The sequence below is a fragment of the Cottoperca gobio genome, chromosome 22, assembly GCF_900634415.1.
Source record: "Cottoperca gobio chromosome 22, fCotGob3.1, whole genome shotgun sequence".
NCBI classification, from domain to species: domain Eukaryota; kingdom Metazoa; phylum Chordata; class Actinopteri; order Perciformes; family Bovichtidae; genus Cottoperca; species Cottoperca gobio.
Window position 1 is genome coordinate 16995008 of NC_041376.1, and position 27932 is coordinate 17022939.

The window sequence follows — 27932 nt, forward strand, 5'->3', positions numbered from 1 at the left end:
TCACAACGACGTCACGTATGACGCGTTTAAAGATGGCAGCTTACAGTGGCAGGTCGTGTGTTTTGAAACACAGCTAGTTATTCCAACAGTAACAGTATGTTTTATCTGTCAGAATAGCAAATTATACGTTTTAATAAATAATACAAATGCGGTACTATTTAAGAACATGTCATCACGTTAGCGGTTGAATCTGGCCATATCATTTAAAGATGGTGAAAGGTACCTGAATTGCACTGTAAACGACTGCCTCACACTACCAAAAACAATACAGTCACATAGGAAATGTTTCCCGCTACATGGTCACGACTGTCCTGCAAGGCTTTGTCCTGCCAAGGACAGAGGGCGCTGAGTCTGTTCTCCAGCTCAGGACCTTCAAACTGGAGTAAAGTGGTCGCCGACGCAGAGAAGATTGTCGGATATCCAACCTCCTTCATGAGCCTCCGCTGCCTGCTCAGCGATGAACTCAGTAATGTTGCCATCCATGTCAAGAAGCTGGTCGGGACTCAACACCCTTTACTCAACACTGCAAGGTAACGCTGCTCAAATCCTCCTGGTTTCATCTCAGCTCAGACTTGTGGCTTTTCCCCTTAATGTAGTAAACTTCAAACTACATACAAAAGTCTGGCAAAATATCTCGACTCAGTGTGTCAGCAAAGTTTCACAGATAGATAATGAACTTACAAGTAAAACAAAACAGTCCATTATTAAAATGAATGTTTCGGCAACGTGTGCCTCTTATTTAATCATCATTTTTACTTAATGAGAATGTTGCACTGTGCACGTGTTTTATGAAAAAGCAATACATTTGGCAGCACTCCTATCATTGCGGGTTTATGTTTGTGTCTTACAAGACTCACACACAAACATAAACACACATGACCTCACCTGCAGATCCATGCTGAGTATCCCGTTTCAACATTCCAGAGACATGTTGGTAAACAACAATTGTTTGTGATCAATAAATCAATACTTTGTTTTCAGTCAAGCAACAGCCATTGTCAGGTATTGGCGTCTTTGCTGATGGGTATCAGATGCTATGTTGTGTAATGCTATCAAATTTATATTTAACTTTGGTTTATTGTGTGTTTTGTCTCTTTTTGGAAATTATGAATGTAGGGAGGTGGAGAGAGAGTCTGTAACCATAACTATACAAAAGCGTATATTTATTATCTGCTGAATTATTTACACAATATTATCATATGCGTATTATAAACATAATATCGGTTGGATATAAGAAGAGGCAGTGTGTACCCAAACACGCACTTGTTCCAGAGTTTGGGGGCTCCACCTGCACAGATCTCCCCTGTACTTCCACTTTAATGTTGGGACACCCAGTAGCAACAGGTCAGCGGGATTTAGTGACCTTGAAGGGTTGTGTGGTTGTAAAAGGTTAGACCGATAGTTTGGAGCAAGCCCATTTAATGATTTGTAGGCAAACAGCTAAATAGTTGGCTACTTTAGTCCAGCAGCTCCCAGCAGTCCCTTCAATGGGTCACAAGATACATCTGAGGAGTCATGAGATGATTAATGGGAGCGGAAAGAAGAAAAACACATTTTGATACACTCGTTTTTATTTCTATTAAACTTTTTACTTTTCTCTATTTTCTCGTTTTTTTGTAATAACATAGTATTACTTGTATAATGTTTTTTAATTCTAAAAGTAACTAGTAAGTACAGCGGCTGAATAAATGTAGTGAAGTAAAAAGTACAATATTTCCCTCTGAAATGTTTTGAAGTAAAGTAGCTGTAATTAAGGACAGAACTTTATTAGCAGGGAAAAGTCCCTGTAGATAAAACAACTGATAATATACAGAATTTCAATCAAACTAAAAGAGGCTTGACTGAGCTTAAACTATTAGGCATTCACTGAAATGAGAAATTCTGGGTTTAAAATAGTAATGTATCAGAAAACCAATATTAATGATTGTGTTGTTGTTGTTTATTTGTTTATTGCTGTTATTTATTCCTCCTTTGTTGCCAGGGAAACTAGAGACAAATCTTCACGATACAAAAAGAAAGTCATTCAGGATTTCCTCTTTGAATGAGCACAAATTCAATCATAGAAATGTATGAAACAGACTTTAATATAACCTTTCACATGAAAAATATTATTTTTATGAAAATAACTGCTTCAAAAGCCTTTTTAGCCGACTGTACAACTGCCTACTCACTGAGAAGGATCTTTCAATCAATACTTGCATAGACCAACCAAAACTTTATTTGTGTGAAACATAAAATCAATGTAATTAAATGTAAATGTAGAAACGATTTGAAACATTAACAGTGGCTTCTGCAGGAGCAGCTCATGCTAGACACTGTTGTTCGAGCCAGCTCAAGACTGATGCAGCACAGTAGATAAACAGCCGATGTTTTTGGGCAATGAATCGGTGCGTCCCTATAAACTACCAGTGCAACTTGTTAAGGGAAATCTGTATTGTTTTCTCCTGCAGTAGAGGGCCAAAGACTAGACAGTTTATTGTGTCGCAGTCACCTCTTTTTGGGTATAAATCCACTTGATTAGATGTTCCTAAACAGACCTATGGCCATACCAGACTAATGTTTCTTATATCCAGTTTTTAGCTATATTTGTACAAAGCCAGAGAGGATTTATGATGAATATGCAAAAGCATGATTGTGCATTGATGAAGGAGGAGCTACGGCAGGTCACATCCTCCAAATAATATCCAATCACATTATCATAGGAGTTGCCCGAGCTTTCTTTTGTTTTATCAAAGAAATCAGGAACTTCGAGATCATAGGAAACAGAACCAGAGGAGAGAGTCCTCAAACTCAATCCCGCCATGCAGACGGGTGTGTTGGAAACAGGAGCCCAAGGGTGTAATAACCTATACACCTAAATCTGATATGACAATCCATTTGGGTGTTGTAGCAGGGGGGTGGAGGTGGGGAGGGGGGAAAGCAGACCTCTTGACAGTCTGACTCCTCACTGTCAGCTTGGGTTGGCTGGTTCGTATTTCCCACTGTGTCTCCGCCATAGACGCGCGGCAGATAAAAATATCCACAATAGCAGACAGGCAGACCCTCGTGGAGTTGGGTTTCGGTTTTTCCTTTCCTTTCATTCTCAAAAACTGCAGCTCAGCTAACTTTGCCCCAAAGTCTGGAGTTACAGCGAGGGAACTGCGGCCCTGGAGAAGAAACTTAACTTGCTTTAAGGACAGTCCTTGAGAGTTTGCCTTCGACTAGTATTTCCCTCTTGTGTTTTCTCGCCTTTTCTTTTGGAATCTCAAGCTTGATCTTCAATATCTTGATCAATGCAATGACTCTTAAGTTGAGTTTAAATGGTGCCTCATTAGCCTGCATATTTCAGCTCCATAGCAGACATGAAGAGATTAACATGACTGAAGACTTCTTCAGTCTCTTTTAAGACATATGAAAATACTCTGTATGGAATATTAATTGGTGTCTTTTATGGGTTTTCCTCAAAAAGAAAACTCAATTAGCCCATTAATATTTTACCCATTCTCAGTGCACTGGAGGTTTCACGTTTCCACATAACAGTTGTGTAAATTGCACATAGGACGACAATCGGCCTCCAAATTAGTTGCGATGGCACAAAGTCCTGCTTGTACGTACACGTGTTAAACTCAGTGTTTCACACTTCAGCAGATGAATGTGAAAACAACCTTCTAGTGTCAAACTACGGGTACACTATGGGAGACAGAGTTGGTGAGACTCGAGCTGTGATTGATGTCAAACCAAGTCAAGAAATATTTGCTGAGGAGACAGAAGCACTTGCAACACTAAGCTTCTTTAAGATATTAAAAGTAGTCGTTGCCATTGGACACATTGACATATCTTGACACGCTGTCAATGTTGACGCGTTAACGTTAATCTGGAAACCTGAACGCGCAAATGAATCACATTACCAAATGTGACCCCAACTTCTCAGGTAATTCCAGCGCAGATATTTACCTGGTTGAATTATTGAAAGCCGCGGTAAACACAGATAACACAATGACTTAGCAGGCACTGTCGACATGATGAAGTGGGTCCAACACAAGAAAGACCCCCTGAAGGCAACGCTGGCTATATATATACATATATATATATATATATATATATATATATATATATATATATATATATATATATATATATATATATATATATATATATATATATATATATATATATATATATATATATATATATATATATATAACTCTATAAAGCGCATTAAACTGCTTTGACGCCCCTCCGATTTTAGGGTTAGGTTTAGCCTCTAGCAACATTAACTTTTTCATTGTGGATTATTTATTCATAAATATTTAAAGTTCTGGGAAATAAGTAATCCATCCATAAAGGTATCCTGTGGAGTTTGTACTGGGCACATGCACGAAGGATCATGTGAATGCGCACGCTGGTGATGTCATGCACATTTCCTGTCAATCACAAGGTAGCCACGCCCAAAAGCATACGCTGCTTTATCGTCTAACTTTCTCTAAATGGGACCATCATTTTACAATATGAACATCATGCTGTATTGAGGAAGACTTGAATCTAGTGATTGAGATCATAAACCGTCAGGAAAATGTTTACTGAGGTAATAAATCAAGTAGTAGAAGGGTCGTTTTTTTTCATAGACTTCAACACAATCTGACTTATTTTTGCAACAAATGACGTTGTCCCCTGTTAGCTATTAGAGAGAATAGCTCAAATATGTTTTCTTTAAAACCAACTGTTTTATCAGGACCCTTTCATAATGTTTTCAAGGCAAGAGGCACATTTCCTCACCGTACAGAACCACCTGCTGTACTCCAGGCTTTTTGGAATTGTGAGAATCAAGTCCTGGAAACTGGAATAAACTGTTGGGTGATTTTCTAAACATATGATCATAATCTATAAAGATATCTGCTATGCGCAGTAGAGACGGATGCCCTTAAAACGTAAGTACAGGCATATAGTCATTTTTTCATTATTTCAATACTCAGGGGGGAAAAGACAGACAGGGGATCAATATGCCACCACACATGTGAGGTCATACATTTGCATTCATTAATTCCAGCCCCTGCATACGGCAACTAAAGTTCCAGAATTCCTGCGCTGAAGTTGCGGAGCAGAAGGTGTGGTGACCTGTTCACAACCCTTTAAAATGACAGCAACCCATTTCTCTCTCTCCACTCCCTCTCTGTAGCTCTCACTGTCTCTCGTTTTCCACATCATCCTTGCCACACCCCTTTGCGGGAGGGCGGTTGTGATTGATTGATGTATGCTGGTGTGTATAGTGACATAAATATTAATCATCTGCCACCCTCAGGCCACTGGCTTAACCGGACTCCCCAAGAGGAGAGCAGCTTCATCATTTTTGCTCTCTAGCCGTTTTTCTGTTCAGCGGGCGATGCTTCTGCATTCATCAATGCACCAGACTAGTCCCTTTATTTCAATTGAGTAAAAATTTAGAGTGCCCATAAATAAATCCCATGAGCTGCGATGAAAGACAGCCCTACATAATGTCAGCTGTATCCTAAATATTTTGGGAAAAGCAGTATGTTTTAATGTTTTTATTTTTGGGATTGAACAAAGCTTCAGGGTTTGTGTTCCTTCCAGCAGCAGAACACTGAATCACCAGTGTATTTCTTCTGTCATCTTTTCTGGCATCCTCATTTCTGTCTGGCCTCTATTCCCTCCATCTCTCTCCGTCCCCTCCCTCTCTTCATGCTTTATCTCTCACATCCATTCTCTGTCTCGGGTTCCTCCACCTCCCCCTGTGGCGCAGGGGTGGGTCAGAGAGGGAGGTGGAGGCTTGGTGGTGGGGTGGTGAGGCCGGTGTCTGGGCATCGAGCGCAGGGGGGCGTGGTTGCTTGTCTGCCTCGGAGCCCCTAACGAGAGCGTGATTCATGGCACAAGGGGCTCCCATAGGGACAGGATTAGAGGTGCTCTGTCTAACCGCTCCCCAGAGAGAGTAAAAGGATATTTAATCTGCCCACCACACAGCTACCTCTGGGCTCCGTGGGTGTGTTTCTGTTTTCCCCCCTCTCCTTAAAGAAAGAAGAAAAACTATACAGTCCTACAGCAAAACTCAACTGCTCAATTAATTTGCTGTTATTTGTTCTGCCCATGCTCCATAAATTCAGTTCAATCCACATTTTGTTGTACAATGGGAAATGGTCTATAATGACAGGCCAAGACCTGAAGTCCATTTCAAATAGCATCAAACTAATGTTACTACTGTGTAGTATACTGTATATAACATGTTTTACATGTCTACATTATCATTATTTTATTATTATTTCCATCAATCAACACATCTTGTGGTCAAAGGACAACAGAAATACAAAATACAGCTTCTATGAGATCTGTGTTAACAGTGTTCCCCAAGAGAAGACTTCTGCTGTATACAGTCTGCTGTCGGTCTATTTGTGTGTTTTGATCTTCTGATGGTATTTCTTTGCAGGGGCTTCGTCTACGACAGCGGGAACCACCTCCCGACGAGGGGACTGGTCGTACTGCTGTTGTCGAAAGCCGCGGGGCCGAGCCACGCAGCCTCCGATCTTCTGGCTCAGGACATGGTCAGCGGCATCTACCCGAGGTAGATAACCTGAATCCACTGACGTGTTGTTGGGTGTTGAGGAAATCTGTTTGCCTTATTATGCCTCTGTGACGGGGACAGCCACTATGTTTTCGGGTTGTCTGTCCATTTATCCGTCAAATTCTCGTGAGCGCTGAATCTCAGGAACGCCTTGAGGGAATTCCTTCTGGACAAACGTCCATTTGTACTCGAGGATGAACTGATTAGAATTTGATCGTCAAAGCCAAGGTTCCTGTGAACTTCCAAAACACGTTTTTGGACATAACTTAAGAATTCATATTCTACTCATGACAATTTCACACATATCTCGTAGGATAATATTATGAAGTAATGACATTTTGGACAGACATGGATGTAACTGCAACTTGACTGGTTGGCGTAGGCATTCAACAGCAAGGCGATAATTCTAGTTTTACATTAGTGACAAGATGATAGACTACAGGTTCTGTGCATGTGCTGCAGCTTTGTCCATTACTTATTGGATCCAATAAATGTCAATCAAAGCATCGACGATTCAGTAAGCTGTTCTTCTGGCTTTGTGTTTGGTTTGTCGATGTTCCGCACACTTCCAGACATCTGCTACACTCCCTGAACACTACTGCATGTTTGACTTTACAGCTCTACATGGTACAAATATCAACATCAGCAGGATGCACTGATGAATCTTCCTCCTCTGCAGGAAATTCCCTAAAGCCTGGCTAACTGTGAAAAATGTAATTGGTTGTTATTGCATAAAATAAACATTGCATAGAAACATTATGCCCTTGAGAATTTTTCTCAAATGTTAAATGGTGTCTACCAACCTTAATCACAGTCATAGAGTGTCTTAGGAATTATGGCTATTAGCATACCACAGCCAGTTTCCACCAAGCAACTTCTTTGGTTCAATAGTTTAAAACTAAGCTGGTAATTGAAATCCACAGCTATTGGTTAAATTCTGTACACACACACTAGATAACGCTCTTTCTGTCTTCCACATATGTACAGTATATCTCAAAAGTGAGTACACCCTTTAGATTTTTGCAAATATTCTGTTATATCCTTTCAGGGGATAACATTATCCTACTGAAACTTTGATATAACTTAAAGTAGTCAGTGTGCTGCTTGAATAACAGTATAGATTTATTGTCCTTTGAAAATTACTCAGTACACAGCTGTTAATGTCTAAACATCTGGCAACAAAAGTGAGTACACCCCATAGTGAACATGTCTAAATTGTGCCCAAAGTGTCAATATTTTGTGTGACCACCATTGTTATCTAGCACTGCTTTAACCCTCCTGGGCATGGAATTCACCAGAGCTGCACAGGTTGCTTCTGGAATCTTCTTCCACTCCTCCACGACGACATCACGGAGCGCACGGATGTTGGACACCTTGCACTCCTCCACCTTCCTCTTGAGGATGCCCCACATGTGCTCAATTGGGTTTAGGTCTGGAGACATACTTGGCCAGTCCATCACCTTAACCTTCAGCTTCTTCAGCAAGGCCGTTGTCATCTTGGAGGTGTGTTTAGGGTCATTATCATGTTGGAAAACTGCCCTACGGCCCAGTTTCCGAAGAGAGGGGATCATGCTCTGCTGCAGGATGTCACAGTATATATTGGAATTCATGTGTCCCTCAATGAAATGCAGCTCCCCAGTGCCGGCAGCACTCATGCAGCCCCAGACCATGATGCTGCCACCACCATGCTTGACTGTAGGCAAAACACATTTGTCTTGGTACTCCTCACCAGGGTGCCGCCACACACGCCGGACACCATCTGACCCAAACAGGTTTATTTTGGTCTCATCAGACCACAGGACATGGTTCCAGTAACTCATGTTCTTGGATTCATTGTCTTCAGCAAACTGTTTGCGGGCTTTCTTATGCATCGGTTTCAGAAGGGGCTTCTGTCTGGGGCGACGGCCATACAAACCGATTTGATGCAGTGTGCGGCGTATGGTCTGGGCACTGACAGGCTGACATCCCACTTCTGCAACCTCTGCAGCAATGCTGGAAGCACTCGCACGTCTATTTTTGGAAACCAACCTCTGGATATGACGCTGAGCACGTGGACTCAACTTCTTTGGTCGACCCTGGCGAGGCCTGTTCCGAGTGGAACCTGTCCTGGAAAACCGCTGTATGATCTTAGCCACTGTGCTGCAACTCATTTTCATGGTGTTGGCAATCTTCTTATAGCCAAGGCCATCTTTGTGAAGCGCAATAATCCTTTTTTTCAGCCGCTCAGAGAGTTCCTTGCCATGAGGTGCCATGTTGTCCAGCATTCAGAGAGAATTGTGCCCAAAACACCAAATTTAACAGCCCTGCTTATCATTTACACCTGAATCCTTGTAACACTAACGAGTCACATGACACCAGGGCGGGAAAACAACATCATTGGGCACAATTAGGACATGTTCACTATGGGGTGTACTCACTTTTGTTGCCAGCTGTTTAGACATTAACAGCTGTGTACTGAGTAATTTTCAAAGGACAATAAATCTATACTGTTATTCAAGCAGCACACTGACTACTTTAAGTTATATCAAAGTTTCAGTAGGATAATGTTATCCCCTGAAAGGATATAACAGAATATTTGCAAAAATCTAAAGGGTGTACTCACTTTTGAGATATACTGTACATGTATGCGCTGTTTGGGAGCAAACAGAGGGCAGTAAACATGTGTAACATTGCATTGTAGAGCCATAAATGTGCATGGCAAGCAGACCAAGAAAGGCGATGCCACTTTTGTCCCGGTTACATGGCTGCTGAAGGATAAATAGTGAAATAAAATCCTTGTGTCACGTAATTCTATCTTGTCCTCTGTGGTTATCATCCATATGAATTCCTGTAAATGAAACACTACATCACATTGCGAATTTGATGGAATGTGGTGGCAATATATCCACAGTTACAGCATGGGATGTGTTTGAGGTTTTTTTGGTTATATTTATTTAGCAGCTAAGGGGGGGGGGGGGGGGGGGGGCAAACAAAAGGTCATGTCAGTTGCTCCCTTTTTGACCACCCTGCAGTTGCTGCTTTGTATTCAATAATTATTATTAATAAGGCTGATAACATTTGAAATGGGCGCAGAGACTCATGAATCATAGATATGCTCTGAATTCCTTGTATAGCTCCTTTAAATGTAAAGTGTTAAACGAGGTATTAATGTACTGCTGTTAAAATGCTTCAGGTAGCACCCCAAGGTCCTCCCTGGCTTTCTCACACACTTCGACTCCCAGCATGCAGCTCAGAAAAGGGATGTGTGCCAAGTGGTTTCCAGAAGTGACTGCTGTGTTTGGCGTGGCTGTGCGCTGGGTGCCTGAAAGGCTTCTTTCTTACTGCGAGCTGGCACAAGGCACGCGATGTGTGTAGTGGAGCCGCGTCTATGCAGAAACATCCTAATATTAGACTTAATTGGAATAACCCGGGCGCCATGGAAGCGCCTAAGTCTCTTCTTTTTTTTTAGGCTATGATGCCGAGCCGTGTCGGCAGGTTGTGTCTCACTACAGGACAGCTTATCACACACACACACCTCATGTCACAACCTGGCACTCGCATCACTGTGACACTGGATCACTGAACCCAACATGCAGCATTCCCTCACTTATGTGTGATGGATAGTCCAAACCCAAACACACACACACACACACACACACACACACACACACACACACACACACACACACACACACACACACACACACACACACACACACACACACACACACACACACACAGCATGACTTGATCACCTCATTTGCACTATCTTGCTCTTTCTTTCTCTCCCCCCAGCAACCCCTCCACCTCTCCTGGGCTCATTAGTACCTCTGATGGAAGAGATGGAAGGATGGAGGGAGTCGGGATAGGGCGGGTTTTGGGGGGGGTGATTGAAACCTCCGGGGGATGGTCTCCTCCCTCCTGACAGGCAGCATTTGTAAAACATTTCCCACTCTGCTGCCTGACACTGATGATTCACCAAAGCACCACCTAGATAGATAGATAGATGTATAGATAGATGTATAGATAGATGTATAGATAGATAGATAGATAGATAGATGTATAGATAGATGTATAGATAGATAGATAGATAGATAGATAGATAGATAGATGTATAGATGTATAGATAGATAGATGTATAGATAGATAGATAGATAGATAGATAGATAGATAGATAGATAGATAGATAGATAGATAGATAGATAGATGTATAGATGTATAGATGTATAGATAGATAGATAGATGTATAGATAGATGTATAGATAGATGTATAGATAGATGTATAGATAGATAGATAGATAGATAGATAGATAGATAGATAGATAGATAGATAGATAGATAGATAGATAGATAGATAGATAGATAGATATAGATAGATGTATAGATAGATGTATAGATAGATGTATAGATAGATGTATAGATAGATAGATAGATAGATAGATAGATGTATAGATAGATAGAAACACATATTCACAGATAGTCCAACTTGTGCCCACCACACCTCTTAATTTCTTGTGACAAATGAGAGCCATGCCACTGAACACATCACACAGCCCGTCTGATGGACAGGCCAGCTCTTTAAATCACACACAGGGACGCACTCACATCTGCAAGGCTGTATTTGATGGCGAGGCAGACTGCAGAGGGAGGCAAATGGAACAGAACAGTCAGGACAAGGGGCGTGGTGAGGGGCGTTACACCTCGGCAAGATGGCATCCGTTGCTATGCAACTGGGCACCAAAGCTATTTATACACCGGCCCCCTTGTCCCCCTTTTTCCTCCCCAAGCTCCACTGTTACCGATCAGGACTGCTAGATAGCACAGCTTTGGGGATGTGTATGCACCGGGGATCAACTGATTTGAACTGACTAAATAAAACATAAATAAAATAAAACCACACATCCAAAACTGTTTTTTCTTTTTTAAACGGACTCTCGGGATCTGTTGACAGAAATTTGCCATTTTTGCGCAATGCCCAAGTCTTAGAACGGTGGGGGGAGCCCTGCTGTTTATTCTGGCATCGTGTCAGCTACAATGCTGGTTACATTTCTTATGTAAACAATGTTACCACAACGGGCAATAGCGAGGTCAGCAAAAATGATCGAGGTCATATCGTACAATGAGTCGTAAATAAAACCCATGGAAGTCATGTCCATATATTGTACGTATCGGCCTCAGTACTTCAAAATCATAAAATGTAAGTAATTTGAAAGATAGTGTGTTTCATCATATTCCTGTTAGGGTGGGTTTCTTTCTTCTTGAGTTGATCATCATGGGACTCCAAAAGACTCTCTCCATTTATCCTATGAATTAGGGTTAGGCGATATATATATACACAGTGTATATATTTCAAGACGATATAAAATTGTCTACATCGGGTCCTTTTATCCATAAACATTTTTCCAGTTGCTCTTCCTAAATGTACGATTACAGTATAATAGACATACAGCAGGGGATAGAGGATCGTAGTGATATAATATCGATTGAAATAATACATTAAAATGTACTAATGTCTGTTTACAGGTGTTGGGGAGCACTACTGCATATGTGAACAAAGTTGTACAATGTATTTTGCTGATCCAGAGGGGGCTCAGATAAATGGCCTCGAGTTATTAGTTGGGTCGGAAGACTACAAGTTTGAAATGAAAAGAATCTGGGGGTGTGGAGATAGAGATGAGTTTACCAGACCTCTGTATCCCACTCAGTCTGCTCCAGGCTACAGGATCAAGGCTAAATCAGCCGCTCTTAGAGGCACACCCAAATCTCCAACCAAAAGTTTGTTTGTCAAAATGCATTGTGGGTAATGTAGATGCCAGATTCTGCCAAGGAAGAATAAAAAAAAAAAAATAAGATATCACTGGTTCTGCCACATCGATGTCCCCCCATGTGTCCATCATGAGCCTTAGTGTTATAGCAGTGAAATGCTAAATCGAACAAATTCTCTTTAATTGATATTCTGTTATATTTCATTTGATTGATTAGGGTCTACATTTCATTGTGGAATATTTAATAAAGATGAATAGCGGCCACAGTCAGCTTCACCTGGTGCTTGTTAGTCAATTTAGATGAAGCTCCGTTAATGCTCCTGTTTCACTTATCAGACCTGCAGTCACCGTGTTTTCCACCTTGATGGATCGTCACAATTGAATGTTGATATGAAGCCAAAAGCAGGCGCAGATGACAGATTCATCACAGATTATTTGTTTTTTTTGTTTTTTTTGGCTCAAGTTAAAGTAAACGGACACCGCACGGCTGACCTTGGCCTTGGAATAACATTTAAAATGTTATTTTTAATGACCTGAAATCAGCTCTTTATCATCTTCCTCTTGTTGTAACAATGAGTTCTACCCTTGAAACCCGTGGAGCGTAGCCATCTCTCCGAGGCACCTTGAGAACCCACGACTGTCAATCTGTTAATTTCCTCTTATTTAAAGCCTGAACTTATTAACTCTCATTCTCTCGTTCTCTCGACTGTGTTGTTGCTCTGCGTCACCGAGCTGAGAAACCAACCAGACAATGGATGTGATTGAGAGGCGAAATAGATGACATTATTGAATTTTAATCACATCTTTTCCACGCCGACGTTGAACACGGCAATTACCTGGCTACAAGACGTGCGTGTGCGTGTGTGTGTGTGTGTGTGTGTGTGTGTGTGTGTGTGTGTGTGTGTGTGTGTGTGTGTATAGGAAGGGGTTGGAGCGCAAGGCAGATGACTGGCTCATCAGGTTCTCACAGCGGCTGAAAGAAGGTCGTAAGTGGCTATCAGCGCTTCCAACCCTGTCTGGATAGATCCTCCTGTCGCAGCGTGGCGAGCTCCTTCCATATGGAGAGGGGCCTAATTACCCCCCACCAATGGCTGAATCAACATTTGATTATATCCTCCCCAAGGCTGCTCTGAAAGGCTCTATTCAATGGCTTTTCTCTCATAATCAAGAATGGCTGTTATTTGCTATGATAAGTTTAATATCTTTTTTTAACACTGGTGCAGTAAGACGTCTCATGCCGGTGCTGGTGTTTGCCCTTCAGTGTGCTGATTGAAACTTGAAAGGTTTATAATCCCAATTGTAGTTGTAGAGAACTCTCTTATTTTCAAAGATACACAGTATCCTATTCTTTCAAGTTGTCTGGTAAGTAAATGTTTCAGATATCAGTGGGATGAACTGTGATGATCCCAACAGTCTTTGTTTGGAGCGGTGTTGTATATTTTAGTCAAATTAAAAACAAGACTTCACAATCTGAGTATTGTCGTTTCATTGTCTAAATAGATGTTTTCTCTTTTGCTAGAAGGATAAACAAAACCCACAAATCCTTTGTTTTGATTAATTCCTTTGTGGTCAGCACACCTGTACGTGATGCATATTTCACCAGCATAAAGACAATGAAAAGGTTTCTGTCAAAAAAGCTCTCTAACTGTCAAGCCTCCGTAACGCCTCTCTGTAAAAGCTGTTGACAAAAAAAGCTGTGATTTCAAATTCTTTTGTTTCTGTTTCATAGCCAGCGAAACTTGGCAGAAATCACGGAGTTGATCCACACGGCGTTCCTGGTGCATCGTGGGATAGTCGATCTGAAGGAGTGGACGGTTAAAGACGGCCCGCTGAAGGACATGGAGTTTGGGAATAAGATGGCGGTCCTGAGCGGAGACTTCCTGCTAGCGAACGCTTGTACTGGACTTGCCCAACTGAATAACACTCAGGTACCCGTCTGTTGGTAACAAACTTTAGCCCTCTTTAGATACTTTAGATATCGTTGAGAAACATTGTCTCAATATGAGCTCCCAGCGGCCCTTACTTTTACATTACAGGTCATTTATCAGACGCTCTTATCCAGAGTGACTTACATTGAACTAAGTACAGGGACAGGGACAGTCTCCCTGGAGCAACTCAAGGTTAAGTACCTTGCTCAGGGGCTCAATGGTTGCAGCCTGGTATTGAACCCACAACCATCTAGTGTTTTGTTCGGAAGGCGTACCACAAGACCACTAGGCCACCACCCCCCAGGATGGGTCTTTTCTCTATCTCATACCACATCCAAACTCAACATCTCGTGCCTGCAATCATTTGAGTTCCCACAGATCATGGAATTTCTGGCGCCACGGTGCTACAGCTAACTTGTATTGCATCAGTAATGAGCAATATGACATCGTGATTAAAATAATATTGAGTTTATAAACGGACTAACGGATCTGCTAGTGTCTGACAGGATGTTCGCAATTTATTGCCAGCAACATGAAGGAGAAACGTCGGTCGAGGTGGGCGGTCGGCACAGTGTTGGTTTACTAGACAGTTCATGTGTTTTTTGAGATGACGAGATGAAACGTGACAGTCGTCAAAGAAAACTGAGACTACACTAAAGCACCGCGCCGCTCCGTCTGTGCTCGCTGCCATCTTGGATCATGACATCAAAACTGACAAGTGCGACACCAAGTGGAAGAATTCGGTATACCAGGCAGGTCCGGTGCTTTCCAGTTTGAAATTCTTGACACCTATCCAGGTCATCCTTAGTGAGTTTCACACTGTGAGTAGTAAACACATCACTCCTCCATAAACAGGTCTTTATAACGGCATATGGTAGAGAATGTGGTCAGGAGACTCCATGGACATGTACACCATGGGAATGCTTCTTATTGAGTTTGCAGTTTTGGATGCGTGTGGTGGTGGTGGTCTTGTAAGTGCACCTCAGATCATATCAGCTACGTAGCCTGGTAACCTCTCACTGACAGATGCTGTCACCACGCTGCTCAGTCAGAATGTGGTTGCCTGAGTGGATCAAAATAACCGCCCCCCCCCCCCCTCGTGCCATCAGCCGGACCCAAGCCTTATCCCCTTCCCCGCCGCCTCTTATTGAGCACACACAGTCTGGGTTTATGTCTGCTCTATGGCATGATGTAAGCGGTATCCATGGTGCTTCTTGTACGGAAAAACACATCAGGAGTTACAAGGAACCAACATTTATTTTAAAAATGAAAGATTATTTTAAAGGTGTGGCATTTCTTTCCCAGTGCTAATTGACTTTCATTAGGATTGGTCACTGCAACAGTACTGTGACAGATAATTGTCACTCTGAAATGACAGTAATGGAATTGATTTTCCTGGAAGATGGAGAAAAAAACTGCATAAAAAGAATAAAATAATGGCAGATCTACTGATGACTTGAGCTAATGATGATGTCGTCACATTAACCTCCGCACCACGCAAGTTGGCATTGGTGGAATCAAAGTTTTGGAGCTTTTGTCCCTTTAGTCTAGTTCAAGGTGATAGCAATGGCAATCAAACTCAAGTGGCACCAAATTACCATAGAAACTATTAGTCAGAAACAAACCTGCAGTGCTGTTTATAAGGAGTGTGACTGTAATCTGAAGCGACCACAGGAAACGTCCCCAAAGTGGAAGTTTTTAAAGGTAATGAGGAGTTGGACATCTGATAGCCAGCAGTTGCTCATGTTTGAAAAGGTTAGCAAAACAAAATGAACGGAGTGCAAACCACAGTATGCACAGATGCTCATATTCAGCTGTGTTTCTGTGAAGTTGGTCTTCACTGCTTTATGAACGGCGGGGAAATTTTGTTACTGCAAACAGGAATGAAAAGTCCATCATCCTGAGCTAAAGTTTTTATTTTAACTGGTGAGATGATAGGTTACCAAGATCCTGTTCACTTCCCCTCCTATGTGTGAGCTCGTGTTGACTTTTGTCCATGATTTGTAATTGAACCTAAATAAAATGTGTCGCAGTTCATTTAACTTTGATGAGGGTGAAAGAAAATAATGTGTGGCTGGGATTTTACCTCAAGTAGTTTTGTAAATTAGGATCTTGAGTAGATTCACACAACATCATCAACCTTTTGTGTCAGTACTGTAACCAGCATGGGAACTAAGAGCACACTGAGAAATATGAAGTTGTGAGTTAAGGAGGCAGAGTTAACAGATTTTTCAAAAGAATGTTCAAAATCCAAACGGCTGCGGTCGAGTCCTCCTCACTTCTAGTCTTTAGTGTGGCTTTAGGTCCAGAAACATTTCCCAATATGCAAGTGGAAATCCCCCCCCCCGTAAATGCTCACTCATTTCAAACACCTTACCTCCAGTTCATAAAAATTACCCAGATTACATCATCGGGTTTCTTTTTTCAAAAATATGTTTTCAAAGTTGCAGAGCCACAGAACATTGTTCGACATTTTACTGCTTTTTTTACTGGCTGATTAAAAGTTTTTAGTTTTAAACACTGCATCCAACCTGATGTAGCTCCTTAGGATGAAACAAGACATACAAATAGATGTTTGCTGTCATTTAGAATTACCCCCAGGCAAATGCAATCGAGGCCTTTTCACAAATTAAAATCTGCTAATTGTCAGATATTTATAACTCAGCTCTGAAGAGTGTTAAACTGAGGGCAGTCTAATATGAAAAGCAGCTTGTGTGGGGTCATTGTCCCACATCTTTTTAATACACAGGGTGACAGATGAGTAGTCCTTGCAGCTTTCGAAGTTTTTCTCATAAACCAGCCTTTTTTCTTCTTCTTTTAAGGCATAGGGAGCGACGGAGATTATGTGTCGTGGCCTTGAGAGGAAACCTACGCCGCTACTTGTATAAACTGTAAAGTAATCTCACCACGGGGCTCCGGTTTCTCCCCCCTCGCAGACCTGTCGGCAAAACACGATCTGGCTGGATTTGGGAATGGAGTAAGGGGGAGCCAGGGGGAGAGCTTATCTGATACTTTCCAAAAAAAGACCCCCACTGGCCCCCACTTCCCAAGGCAGGCAGAGACACCACATCTGGTAATACTGTAGGCACATTGTCCTTCCAGGTCTGTGGGTGAAGCTCGGGTTTCCTCAATATTTTCCCCCGGTGGATTCAGTTACCCAAAGGGCACGGCGGGGCTGGCGGAGCAGCCAGCGTCACCAGACTTTTCTTATGAACCAAGGATGTCTGGGATGAGCTGAAGGAGCTCTAAATTTAACCTCATTCATCTGAACTGTACAGGCGTGGCCTCCGTCCGCACAGGTCCGTGGCTGTGAATGAAGGACGGAGAGATAGAGTTTTACATTTATGCTCATTCATTAGATCCAGACTTATCGTTTGCAAAGATGCAGCCTCTCATCTGGTGGTTGGTAAGGGGCCTGTAGTGTTTCTGTAAGCTAAAATGTAGTCATGCATGCCCCCTGTAAGAGGAAATGGGCAACTGCAGCAAACACTCACGCCCCGATAAGGCACTGTGACAGTTTGTGTCAGTTAGTTTTGTTGGCTCTTTTAAAAAATAAAAACAATAAATACAAAACTAAACACTAAAATCAAACTGATGTATCCTGATAAACACTCAACTGATATCAGGAGGCAACATAAAGATATAAGAGAACTAAAGAAGAAAATAACAGATCATTGATTTTGTTTTAGTAAAAAGGGGTTCTTTCTCATTTACCAATTAACGTTTTTTCTTTAATCTCTGTGCCTCTTCAGACAATCACCAATGTATAAATACTGTCAGCAGGGCTCATTGTCCATATGCCGACTATCAGTTGTTCTTGATCTTAGATAAATAAACCTTTAAACACATCTCTGGTAAACCAGATGGAAAGCGGTGCCACAGATCTGTCCATTAAATCAACCAATCGATTAGTGAACAAAGAGTTTAGACCAAGTCGACTAAGAATGTATGAAGTCGAGGACAGCTCTAACTGAAAGTATCAACAGATTGATAATTAGTGATGGCAGTGTGATACTGAAGCTTCGATACGTGTTTCAAACTCTGGACTACAATTCCATAGAACCACTGCTTCAAATCACGTGACATGACGTATGAAGCAGTAACTGCTTCATTTCCTGAATGAATCACCGAACTGGTTCGCGGTCCAATCAGGTGATTCGCTGCCACTGCCTCGTCTCGATTCTGACAGGTTGAGACAGTTTTGAATTTGAGTGCCTCAACACTTTATAACCGCTCTAAACAATGCACAATTTGTGGGTTGTTGTCATAGTAGTATACGTTATTGCTGTTGAGTTGTTGGTATTGCGTTTGTATTGGATCATTATGGAGCCAGCCAACTAGCGAAACAATTTGTATGCACGCCAGCATCATCTGTTCCTTGTGTGCAAGTAAAGAAACCAGATCTAAATCTGTTGAAAGAATAATGTACATCCCACATAAAAATGCGCAGCCCCAGTGGCGCAGCTCGTAGAGCAGGCGTTCCCTGAATTAAAGGCTTGCCGCAGCAGCCCGGGGTTTGAATCCGACCAGATCTGTTGCGTTTCATTTCCCTTACCTCTATCCAATCTTAAACTGTACTATCATTTAAAGCCTAATAAGCCCACATTTTCCCCCAGCACTCTCTTCTCAATAACACATACACACAATCATCCATCTTTATTTTTAAATAGAACATGATATTCAGTCTTAGATGTGTGCGTTTCAAGGCAAAGATACTTTAAATCCACTGCAGCCCTGCACTTGGCCAGTAAGAGGTCACTGTACCTGAAGCTTCGAGTAATGAACCTATTTCCGAAACAATTGGCTGAAGTGGTTCAGTGCTTCACAAAAGCTTCATTTGCCCATCACTATTGATAATACTAACCACAATGCTCAAAAGCACAAAGTGAAATAAATCTTTCTTTTGTGGAGAAAAATGAGCGTGAACCTTGTTAAGCCCTCTATGCTCTCTGGACTCTTGGTCCTGTTTGGTTTCACCATCTGCCTTGTAGCTCCATTTCAGCCCCTCAGACCACACCTGATCTCTATCGACTGGACGTGATGATGAATGAAGATCTGCCTTATGAAATCAACAGGAGCCCCCCTCTGGCCTGATAATGAGCAGCTGAGTTTCCAACCCTCATCTCACCTCTTGATTTCTTGAGGTTTTAATTCCAAATGTCACAGATGAACTGAGTAGTCCGTTTTGATCGACCTCATCTAAGCTTTAGGAGTTTAGTCGATGCTGTTAGCCAGAGTGACGTATAATGAGGGAGCAGGTTCTGCCAGAGTCCAAGGACACTTGAACAGGACACTGTTGATGGACATGTTGAGTCAAATCCAAGTAGGATGAAATATCTTAAATCAAGGTGATATCTGTTGGTTTTTGAGGCAGTTTTTTAAGTTCGAGCATTTCACGTGTTTCAAGCTTTTTTGCCAATAATTATCTAAGATATTATAACTTCTTGCTAAGAGTGTATAACTGGTTCTGAGTAACTTAATGCTTGAAACTAGAATTTCCAGATTTATAAAGCCGTGTGATCAACACTGACGAGTACAAAACTGTACTGTAATTTCTTATTTCAAGCATCTTATCCTTTTCATCTCTTCACATATTAAGAAGACACTGAGTCGTTGTATAGTTCTATTACGTCGAACATGACCAACCATAGCTAAAATATAATTCCTAAACATCAGCCTTATTTTAAGATGATGCCACTAATATCTCAATCTTTTCTTTGTATCTGGACAAATTCACTTGGTTTTAAGTCTGGCCGCATTAGTTTTAAGATATTTGTGGGTTCTTTGATTCTAGATATTTAGATGTTTTAAAAGATCTTAACAAGTGAAAATGTTTTCTTCTGCGTATTTTAAGAAACATTTCCCGCATTTTATTGCTTTTTTTCTTGTTTTTGAGGGTTGAGTTTTCGTAGTGCATTATTTAGCTGAGCCTCGCACATCAGATGAGTGTTTTCATGTATTGTGTTTTCATGTTCTGACGATGCTTAAAGATTGAAATTTGAAGCCAAAGGTCTCGTGTTGTTTATCTGCCTGACAGGTTGTTGAACTGATCTCGAGTGCCATCGGTGACGTGGTTCAAGGAATCTACAATGAGAATTACAATAATTCTGAGGTAAAGCATCTTTCCTAAGCCGGTCTGTAAGGACAAAGCCTGACAGACCGTTGCAATAGAAAACTGTCTCTTAATAGATCCTGGAGTCATTTTCAATACAACGATACAAAATGAATGACTTAAGACTAAAAGTAAATGCAAGGCTAATTCATTCGTAACTAATGGTAATTAAAAGCACTTTACCTACAAATATACAGCATTAAAATATTAATTCAAAGCACAGAAATTTAGAATTTTAATTTTTTTAAATATTTTTTTATATATAAAAGAAAGAGGCTAGTGATACTCAATATTTTTGCTATCGTCTGTAACTGTAAAAGACCAAAACCAACAATGAATTTATCTTACCAACAAGTTTTGTGTGCGTATCCAAAGCGTTTGTTGCCATTGTTGTCCAGAAGTTATTAAAAACAGTGAGCCACACTGTTGCACTATGTAACACGTTCCTATAGTTATTTTGAGTCAACCACACATCCGTCCTGCTGCCTGAAATACTCCCAGAGCACTAAATGTGGAGTAATCCGCCACTGAAAATAGTCCCCGACAAATGCACAATTTAACATACATTTGCTAGACATGCCCAGCTGTTCCAGGAGAAGAGATTTTCTTAAAATGACACTATATATATATATATTTGTGAGAGATTTCCATCTTCAGTAGGAACAAATGTGGTCGGCGCTCAGCGCTCCAGACAGGGTGGGGGCCAACCAATGAAGTGTTGGTTTTGGTCTTTCAATGAGGTTAGATAACAAGAAGATAAATGTACATACAGCTACATTAACCCTTAACAGGTCAAGAAAACAGTAGTGCAGTCAAATTAATTTAGAGGCCACAAGAAGATAGTTTTTATTTTGAAGTGACTAAGGTTGACATGCTTTTAGATCATCGGGAAGAGTATTAGGTCCAGGTATAAGGGGGAGAGATGAGGAAGATCTCTAAGAATAAAGTTGAGAATAAAGTTGAGACATTTTGAGTATTCTCAAAATGCAATATATATCATTTTATTTCCTTAATCCTCTTTCTTAGTTCCCAGCTGTGTACAACATAAAAGTGAAATACTGCTTTGTAAATGGTTTTGAATCTAGGCGCTGCTAGTAATAAGAAAAAAACACATCTTAATAAATAAAGAATTAAAAAGAGTCGTTCTGAAGGTGAGCAGGAGTTTAATAGAACTTTATGTTCGGACATAGATCATCAAGTGTTCAGAGTCCGTCACTGTGTACCAGACAAAGTTTCACTTCTGACCTCATCGTCTTCTGTATTATTCTAGAAAATTCTTCAGGATTAATTAACATTTTTCAATGGAGATTTAAGTTGATCTTTTTCTCTATTATCAAGTATTTCATATATTAATAACAGAAGGACTTTTAACACTGAAATCTAAAGTCACAGAACAAGTTGTTTGATTGAGGAGTTCTGATGTGCTCTGTGGGAATGTTGAAGCGCTACAGTAGAAGCAGTGAGAGCTCAGGTGTCTGCCTCTCTTTGCTCTGCAGGAGAGTAGTCCCGCTGACGGCGTGGCCGTGTGGGAGGAGCACACGTTCCTGTCCCACGGGGCACTGCTGGCCAAGAGCTGTCAAGCTGCGATGGAGCTTGCCAAACACGACAAGGAGTCCCAAAGATTGGCGTACAAGTACGGCAAGCACCTATCAATGGGTCACAAGGTGAGTGTAATGTGATCGTCCCACCCACCACACAAGTTGGTCTTCGGAGGAGGAATTATGGGTCAGTCAGATTCTTACTATGAGTGATGGGGAACTACAAGAACACACATTGGGCCTCCTGCAGGACGCCATATAAATACACATTTCCTCTTATTTTTTGTTCGTATCCAGAATAAGTTTTTATTTTGTTAGTACTTATTGATTTCTGGTGTTCACCAATGTTTGCTTAAGTTTGCTCTTCTCTTGGGTAAGAGAAAATGTTACTAGCGGTCGAAAGCACTCTTACCAAGATTTTTAAAAAACATCTCGTTCTCACAATCCACTAATTGTTTGTCTTGTCAAGGAAACGCAAGTTTTCAATTTGAGAAAGTGAATGATTATATATAATAACATTTATATTATTCTATATTTTAGATTATAATGATGGATTATTAAAGAGAATGCTATAAAAACCCTTTGGGGAGGATATTGTGTGCGTTCAGTTTACATATTATTCTCAGATGCTTTTTGATTTTTTTCTGGAACGCTATTACTGCCGCTCTGAAAAATCATGTTTACATTGTTTAAGTTTATTTAACAGTTCCTCGATTTCACTACCGCTGAACTTCTTCTTGCAGCTTTTTTTTGTGGCGTCTCTCTAATTCTTGGACATATGCCAGAGTTTTTGCACACGGCAAAACTCCTGCCCTTATATATTTAAGTTTTGTCTAATAGTCGGACCAATGCGGTACTATAGATTTTAAACCAAGGAGCTTTAATATAGTCTTTGTCCGCCCTAAACCCCGTACGCTTTCATTTGTGATCAAGTTGAAAATAAATGAATAATTCTGCTTCAAACTGGCTGCTGAAGAAAATGCAGATAAAATAAATTGACTGGTAAAATCTGTCATTTCTTTGTAGATGGAGCAGTATTTAGATACTATCCTGTCAGTACATTACATCTAAATGCCCGTGTGTTATTATCCTCACCCCAGAGACAAACATACATATGTTAGTGCACCAGATAATGCCGATATTTTTAAAGGTTCAGCAGCTGGATCTTATTGGTGTTAGACTAAAAATCATTCATCACCAACCCCCTCAGAGTGCTGTGTTAGTATGTCCCCTCCTGCTGCGGCTCCCTGTAGCTGCCTGTCTGCAGGCCTCAGTGGCTACAGGGAATCTCAGCATGGGAGAAAACAGAAATGAGGTGTTTGAAGGACAACCATCAGGCTAGCTGTGTCTTTCACCGGACTGTTCATCACGCTGCTCATTAACAGGGTCACTCAGAGTGTAGGCAGGCAGAGTGCACGCTCAATTGTTCACGTTCTCACCAGTGGGTTGCTTTAATTGGTGCCTGGAAGTTCCAAAGTGTAATCTCAGCCTGAATGTGCTCTATCTCCTGCAGCTGAACTCTGACCTGCAGCCATTTGTGAAGACCAGCGTGGGAGAGCCGGTGTCGTTCAGTTTAAACTCCGCCCCGCTGGTTTTCCACCGTCAGATCGTCGGCCAGGAGAGATGGAGTCAGCAGCTGCAGCAGGTATGAATGGGTCTGTGACACCGCTGCAGCAGCTACATGAGTTTTGGATTGTTTAGTTGAATGGAGTCTTTCAGTGGCTGGTGGTCGTGTTAAACAGATGTCTGCGCTAAAGTTGTAATCTGAAAAGTGTAACAGGTTTTCTGAAGTACTGCTGGTGTGGATCATTCACTCCAGACTGAAATATCTCAACACCTACTGGATGTTTGTGAAATTGCAGACATTCATGTTCTTCAGAGCAGTGATTCTCAAATGGAGGTCTAGTTCCCCTAGGGTTACTTTGGAGTATTGCAGGGGGGTACGTGAGATTTTCTTAAAATGTCAGTTATGCAAATGTCCTAAAATAATTATACTATAATAAGTTAAACAGAAACATTTTTAAATTTAAGTTTGATAAACCACATTTTATAGTCATTATTTCTATTGTTAATGCAATCATTAACTGCAGTAAACTGTCAACTGTCGCCTGTCGCAAGAAAACACAATCTCGTCCACGATTAAGTTTGTTCCACGTGACCGGGAAGCCAGTTTCCATTTGGAATGAAGAAAATGGATTTGTGGTTGAAAGGTAGCAGCATCACAGCTGAAAACTTAAAGTGCAACTTAAAAAGATGCCGTCTTAGTGTTATTTCATGATGACAAACGTGATGATTTCAAACATTTGAAATGTAGCATTTAAGTGTTTTTCAGTTACAAGGTTGTCGTTAAGTCAATCAGACTCTGATAGCGCAGCTGTGTTGTACCTCTTATGTTGGCTTTTTGTTTTTAATTGTCAGATGTTTTGCACTTGTCAGGGGGACTTGGTAGAACTGCTTACCAAGCTACTCAATGCAGCAAACTGGATTTTTAAGACACTTTGCCCTTGAAAATATGGAAAATGAAACAAGACCTTTGAAGACTTGTAGTGAATGAATGCTCGAGCTCAAAACCATTAAATTAATTTCAGTGATATGAGTTGCACTTCTCTCCATTCTTCATTTATTAAAACTTTTCGTCTTGAGGAAAGTAGTTTATTGGGTGTTTGTAACAGACTGTATCAACAGGATTCCAAATGAAGGATTTTTTGTCTGGTTTGCCCCAAAATGTGCTGATTTTAAAAAAGTTCAGTTTCAGCAAATTGTACTTTTTTTATCATATTGTTAGGGTAACCTTGAAAACCTGGGTAATGTGACTGATAATCCCTCTCTTCTCTGCAAGGTAAAAACACGGAGAGACGAACTGGATTACTCAAAGGTAAGCCCGCTGGGTGACGTCTTCCTCCATACAGAATCTGCCTCTTCAGTGATCTCTGAACTCTGTACTTCACAATGTTACACACATGTGGTGCTCTCACCCAGTGCAGCTGCCTCAGTGAGACTGCTCCATCTCTCGTCGTGTTATCTCAATGTATCCACCTGTTTACTGATCAGCACGGCGTCTGACAGAGCCATCAAAGAGAAACAGGACGTCTCACTGTAACCTATATCAAAGTTGAGAAATGAGCTTCCCAAAGTCAATGTGTGAGAGAAGAGGGGGGCCGATAGGGGTGCAAGAAGAGACCGAAGCTGCAGAGGAGGGGTCTGATGGTGTTGCGGGGGTTATCTAGTCCAGTCTGAAACCAGAGCAGGAAGGATTAGTTACAGAGGCCTATTTGCGGAGGAGACACCGAGGCTGTGAGACAGTGGCATTGTGAGAGAATCTCCTTCAGCAGACCTGTCGAAAAGGGGACATAGGGAGAAGTTTGAAGGGGAGGAGAGATGAGAGCAGGACGGAGGAAGGGAGGACATTTTTGGGGAGGAAAAAGAAAGACCTTGGGCCCACGAGTGTAAATCTTTGCTTTGATTCAGCACAAAGATGGGGACGCATAATTAAAGGAACTTTGTTTACATCTCTGGTATCTCCAAAGTGTCTGCATGATTTACCATGTGCTTTCATCCCATTAACTCTGATAAATAACCATACATGTTTACAGAAACTCCCATTTTATACTGTTTTGCAATCTGTTTATTAATCTTTCGTTCCCAATTAGAAAACAGTCACCAAAAAGACACTTTTTAGCAAACACCTTTTGCCAGCTGTAAAAATGATCATTTCTATAGAAGCCCATTTCTGCCAGTAAAAGAAATATATATTATGAAAACTGAGAAAAAAAAAAAAAAAGGAGATCCTGTAAGTCATCATCATGACAAACGTTCTCTATATAAGGCCTTAGTATCTCAAAACTATAACCAGGGTCCCTGTGGATCCTGAAGATATCTCAAAATGTCTGGATTGTAGGAGGTATTTAATTTGATTCCGTTTTTTTTTTCTACAACAAAGACCATTTTCGTAACATCCAATACCTATTTGTTTATACGTTTATATTTAGGTAGTGTACACTCAGCTTGGTAGGTAACCTAGAAGAAGGACGTGTTTATCCAGCTTCCGATTTGAGGGCTGCGGTAGTAAAAAAAAAGAAGGCAAAAGGTGGTGATGGCCTAGTGGTCTCGTGGTACGGCTTCCAAATACAACACCAGAAGGTTGTGAGTTCAATACCAGGTCTGTTATTGTACCCCTGAGCAAGGCACTTAACCCTGAGTGGCTCCAGGGAGACTGTCCCTGTACTTAGTTCACTGTAAGTCGCTCTGGATAAGAGCGTCTGCTAAATGACCTGTAATGTAATGAAAAAGAAAATAACTGGAAGCTGCGTGGTTAATGGCAAATTTAATGAGAAATGGTTGGAGGACGACAAACATCTTAGAAACCATCCAGCGATTCGTATGAGGTCCGATATAAACTGAGTCCCAAAACACATGAAATCTGAAAAGCACAAGCGCTATGCTCGCCCTGGAACAAGAGCTATTCCCTCAAAAATAATGACTTAATGTCACAAATAAATGCTTTAATTTTACAAAATAATTACTTAGTATTGCAAAATAATAAGAAACTTTCACTCAATAATGAGACACTTTCACAAAATATGGCCTGAGGCCTACCAGGTCACTAAGTGAGTGGGTAGAAACAGCTTTCACAAAAAAAGGAAAACAAGAACCTGCAGCATTTTTCATTTCATTTTCATGCAAAATATAAAATCTTGTCGCGGGGATCAATCTTTTTTCTCTCGTACAAATCAATATTTTTACATACATACAAGTTAAAACAAAGTAATGTCACAGCTAGAAAACGTACTAATATATACAGTATACACTGTAAATTGTTCTGATAAGTTGCACCTGAATACACCTGCAGGTTTTCTTTAAAGGGAAGCCAACATGGATTTCCACCTCTAGAATTCATGAGGTAAAACGCCCTCAGCCAAAAGATGTCCCAACACACAGCAGTGAGGAACAAGGAGACGCCCAAATACACTCAGTCTGAATACTTAAGCTGTGTGTGTGTGTGTGTGTGTGTGTGTGTGTGTGTGTGTGTGTGTGTGTGTGTGTGTGTTGTGTTTGTGTTTGTGTTTGTAAAGACACAGACTTTCTATTCTATTCAACCAGATATAAGAAATGTATTTAGAATTCAAATCATTTGCACATTTTGGCAGTAATGCTGAACAGTCTTTTTAAGTCATCACAGACACTATGAACAAGGCTGAGCACTTTGCATTTTGTTCAATGTTTTACCTGAATTGTAGCAAAAAGTGTCTGTGCAGCAGCTGTGATCTGGTGCCATAATTAACAGACTGAAAAGACAGGAGAGCTGTGAGATGCCTGCGCAGAACCTACAGAAACATAAAATAACATAAGTCAGTGCATCTCCCTTCTCCTCGTCGAAGGCCTGACAATTTTTAAATTATAACTCCCAGTGATGAGTCTGAAATGTTCCTCTTGTAGTTAAATGTAGTAAGCTGCCTCCAGTGGTGCCAGGGGCAGCATGCAGATTCCGCACATGATTGTGTTATACATTTGGGTTTTCTGTCATTTCTTTGCTTCTGTACAATCCCTCACTTTCAGAGTACTTAACTTCCCCTGGCTCTTTAACACTTTGCAGTGTTGACAGCTGGATCGTAACAGCAGTGACACAAACGGTGATGAAGTAACGTGTGTTTTTATCCCTCGACAGCTTTTGGCAACAGTGAAGTCGGAGAAAGGCGTGAGCTCAGCGGTGGACTTATGCTGTTACCATGGCAACAAGGCTCTGGAGGCCGTCCAGGCTTTCCCCTCCTCCGAGGCTCGATCTGCCTTGGAGAACATCGCCTCTGCCATCTCCAAATTTTGACCTGGACTCACACACACACACACACGTACACTCACAGAACACAGTGTCTTTGTCTGCAAGGGCAACAGGATGAGACGCACTGAACATTTGACACTTATGAGACAAATCAACTTCTTTGTGCCAGGTGCTGACTGCTGGAGAAACTGTTCTGCTCTGTTGTGGATGACAGTGTGCATCAGAAATGCAATGGCTGTATCCATAAATGGTCATCATTAAAAACAAGGAATAAAAACACATTA

The 27932-nt window shown here is 41.2% G+C and overlaps 1 protein-coding gene across 1 annotated transcript; it reads left to right on the forward strand.

The window, feature by feature from the left end:
• pdss2 (prenyl (decaprenyl) diphosphate synthase, subunit 2) lies at positions 1-27932 on the forward strand. Its single transcript, XM_029461377.1, has 8 exons — positions 1-530; positions 6416-6550; positions 14024-14222; positions 20260-20334; positions 21831-21998; positions 23386-23517; positions 24712-24747; positions 27538-27932. The coding sequence occupies exons 1-8, from the start codon at positions 283-285 to the stop codon at positions 27691-27693; spliced, it is 1149 nt and encodes a 382-aa protein (XP_029317237.1). The 5' UTR covers positions 1-282; the 3' UTR covers positions 27694-27932.

Coding starts and splice junctions, on each gene's coding strand:
- pdss2 (XM_029461377.1), top strand. CDS start 283: ATGTTTCCCGCTACATGGTCACGACTGTCCTGCAAGGCTTTGTCCTGC. Junction 6,551..14,023: donor GTCAGCGGCATCTACCCGAG/GTAGATAACCTG, acceptor TCTGTTTCATAG/CCAGCGAAACTTGGCAGAAA. Junction 23,518..24,711: donor GGAGTCAGCAGCTGCAGCAG/GTATGAATGGGT, acceptor CTTCTCTGCAAG/GTAAAAACACGGAGAGACGA.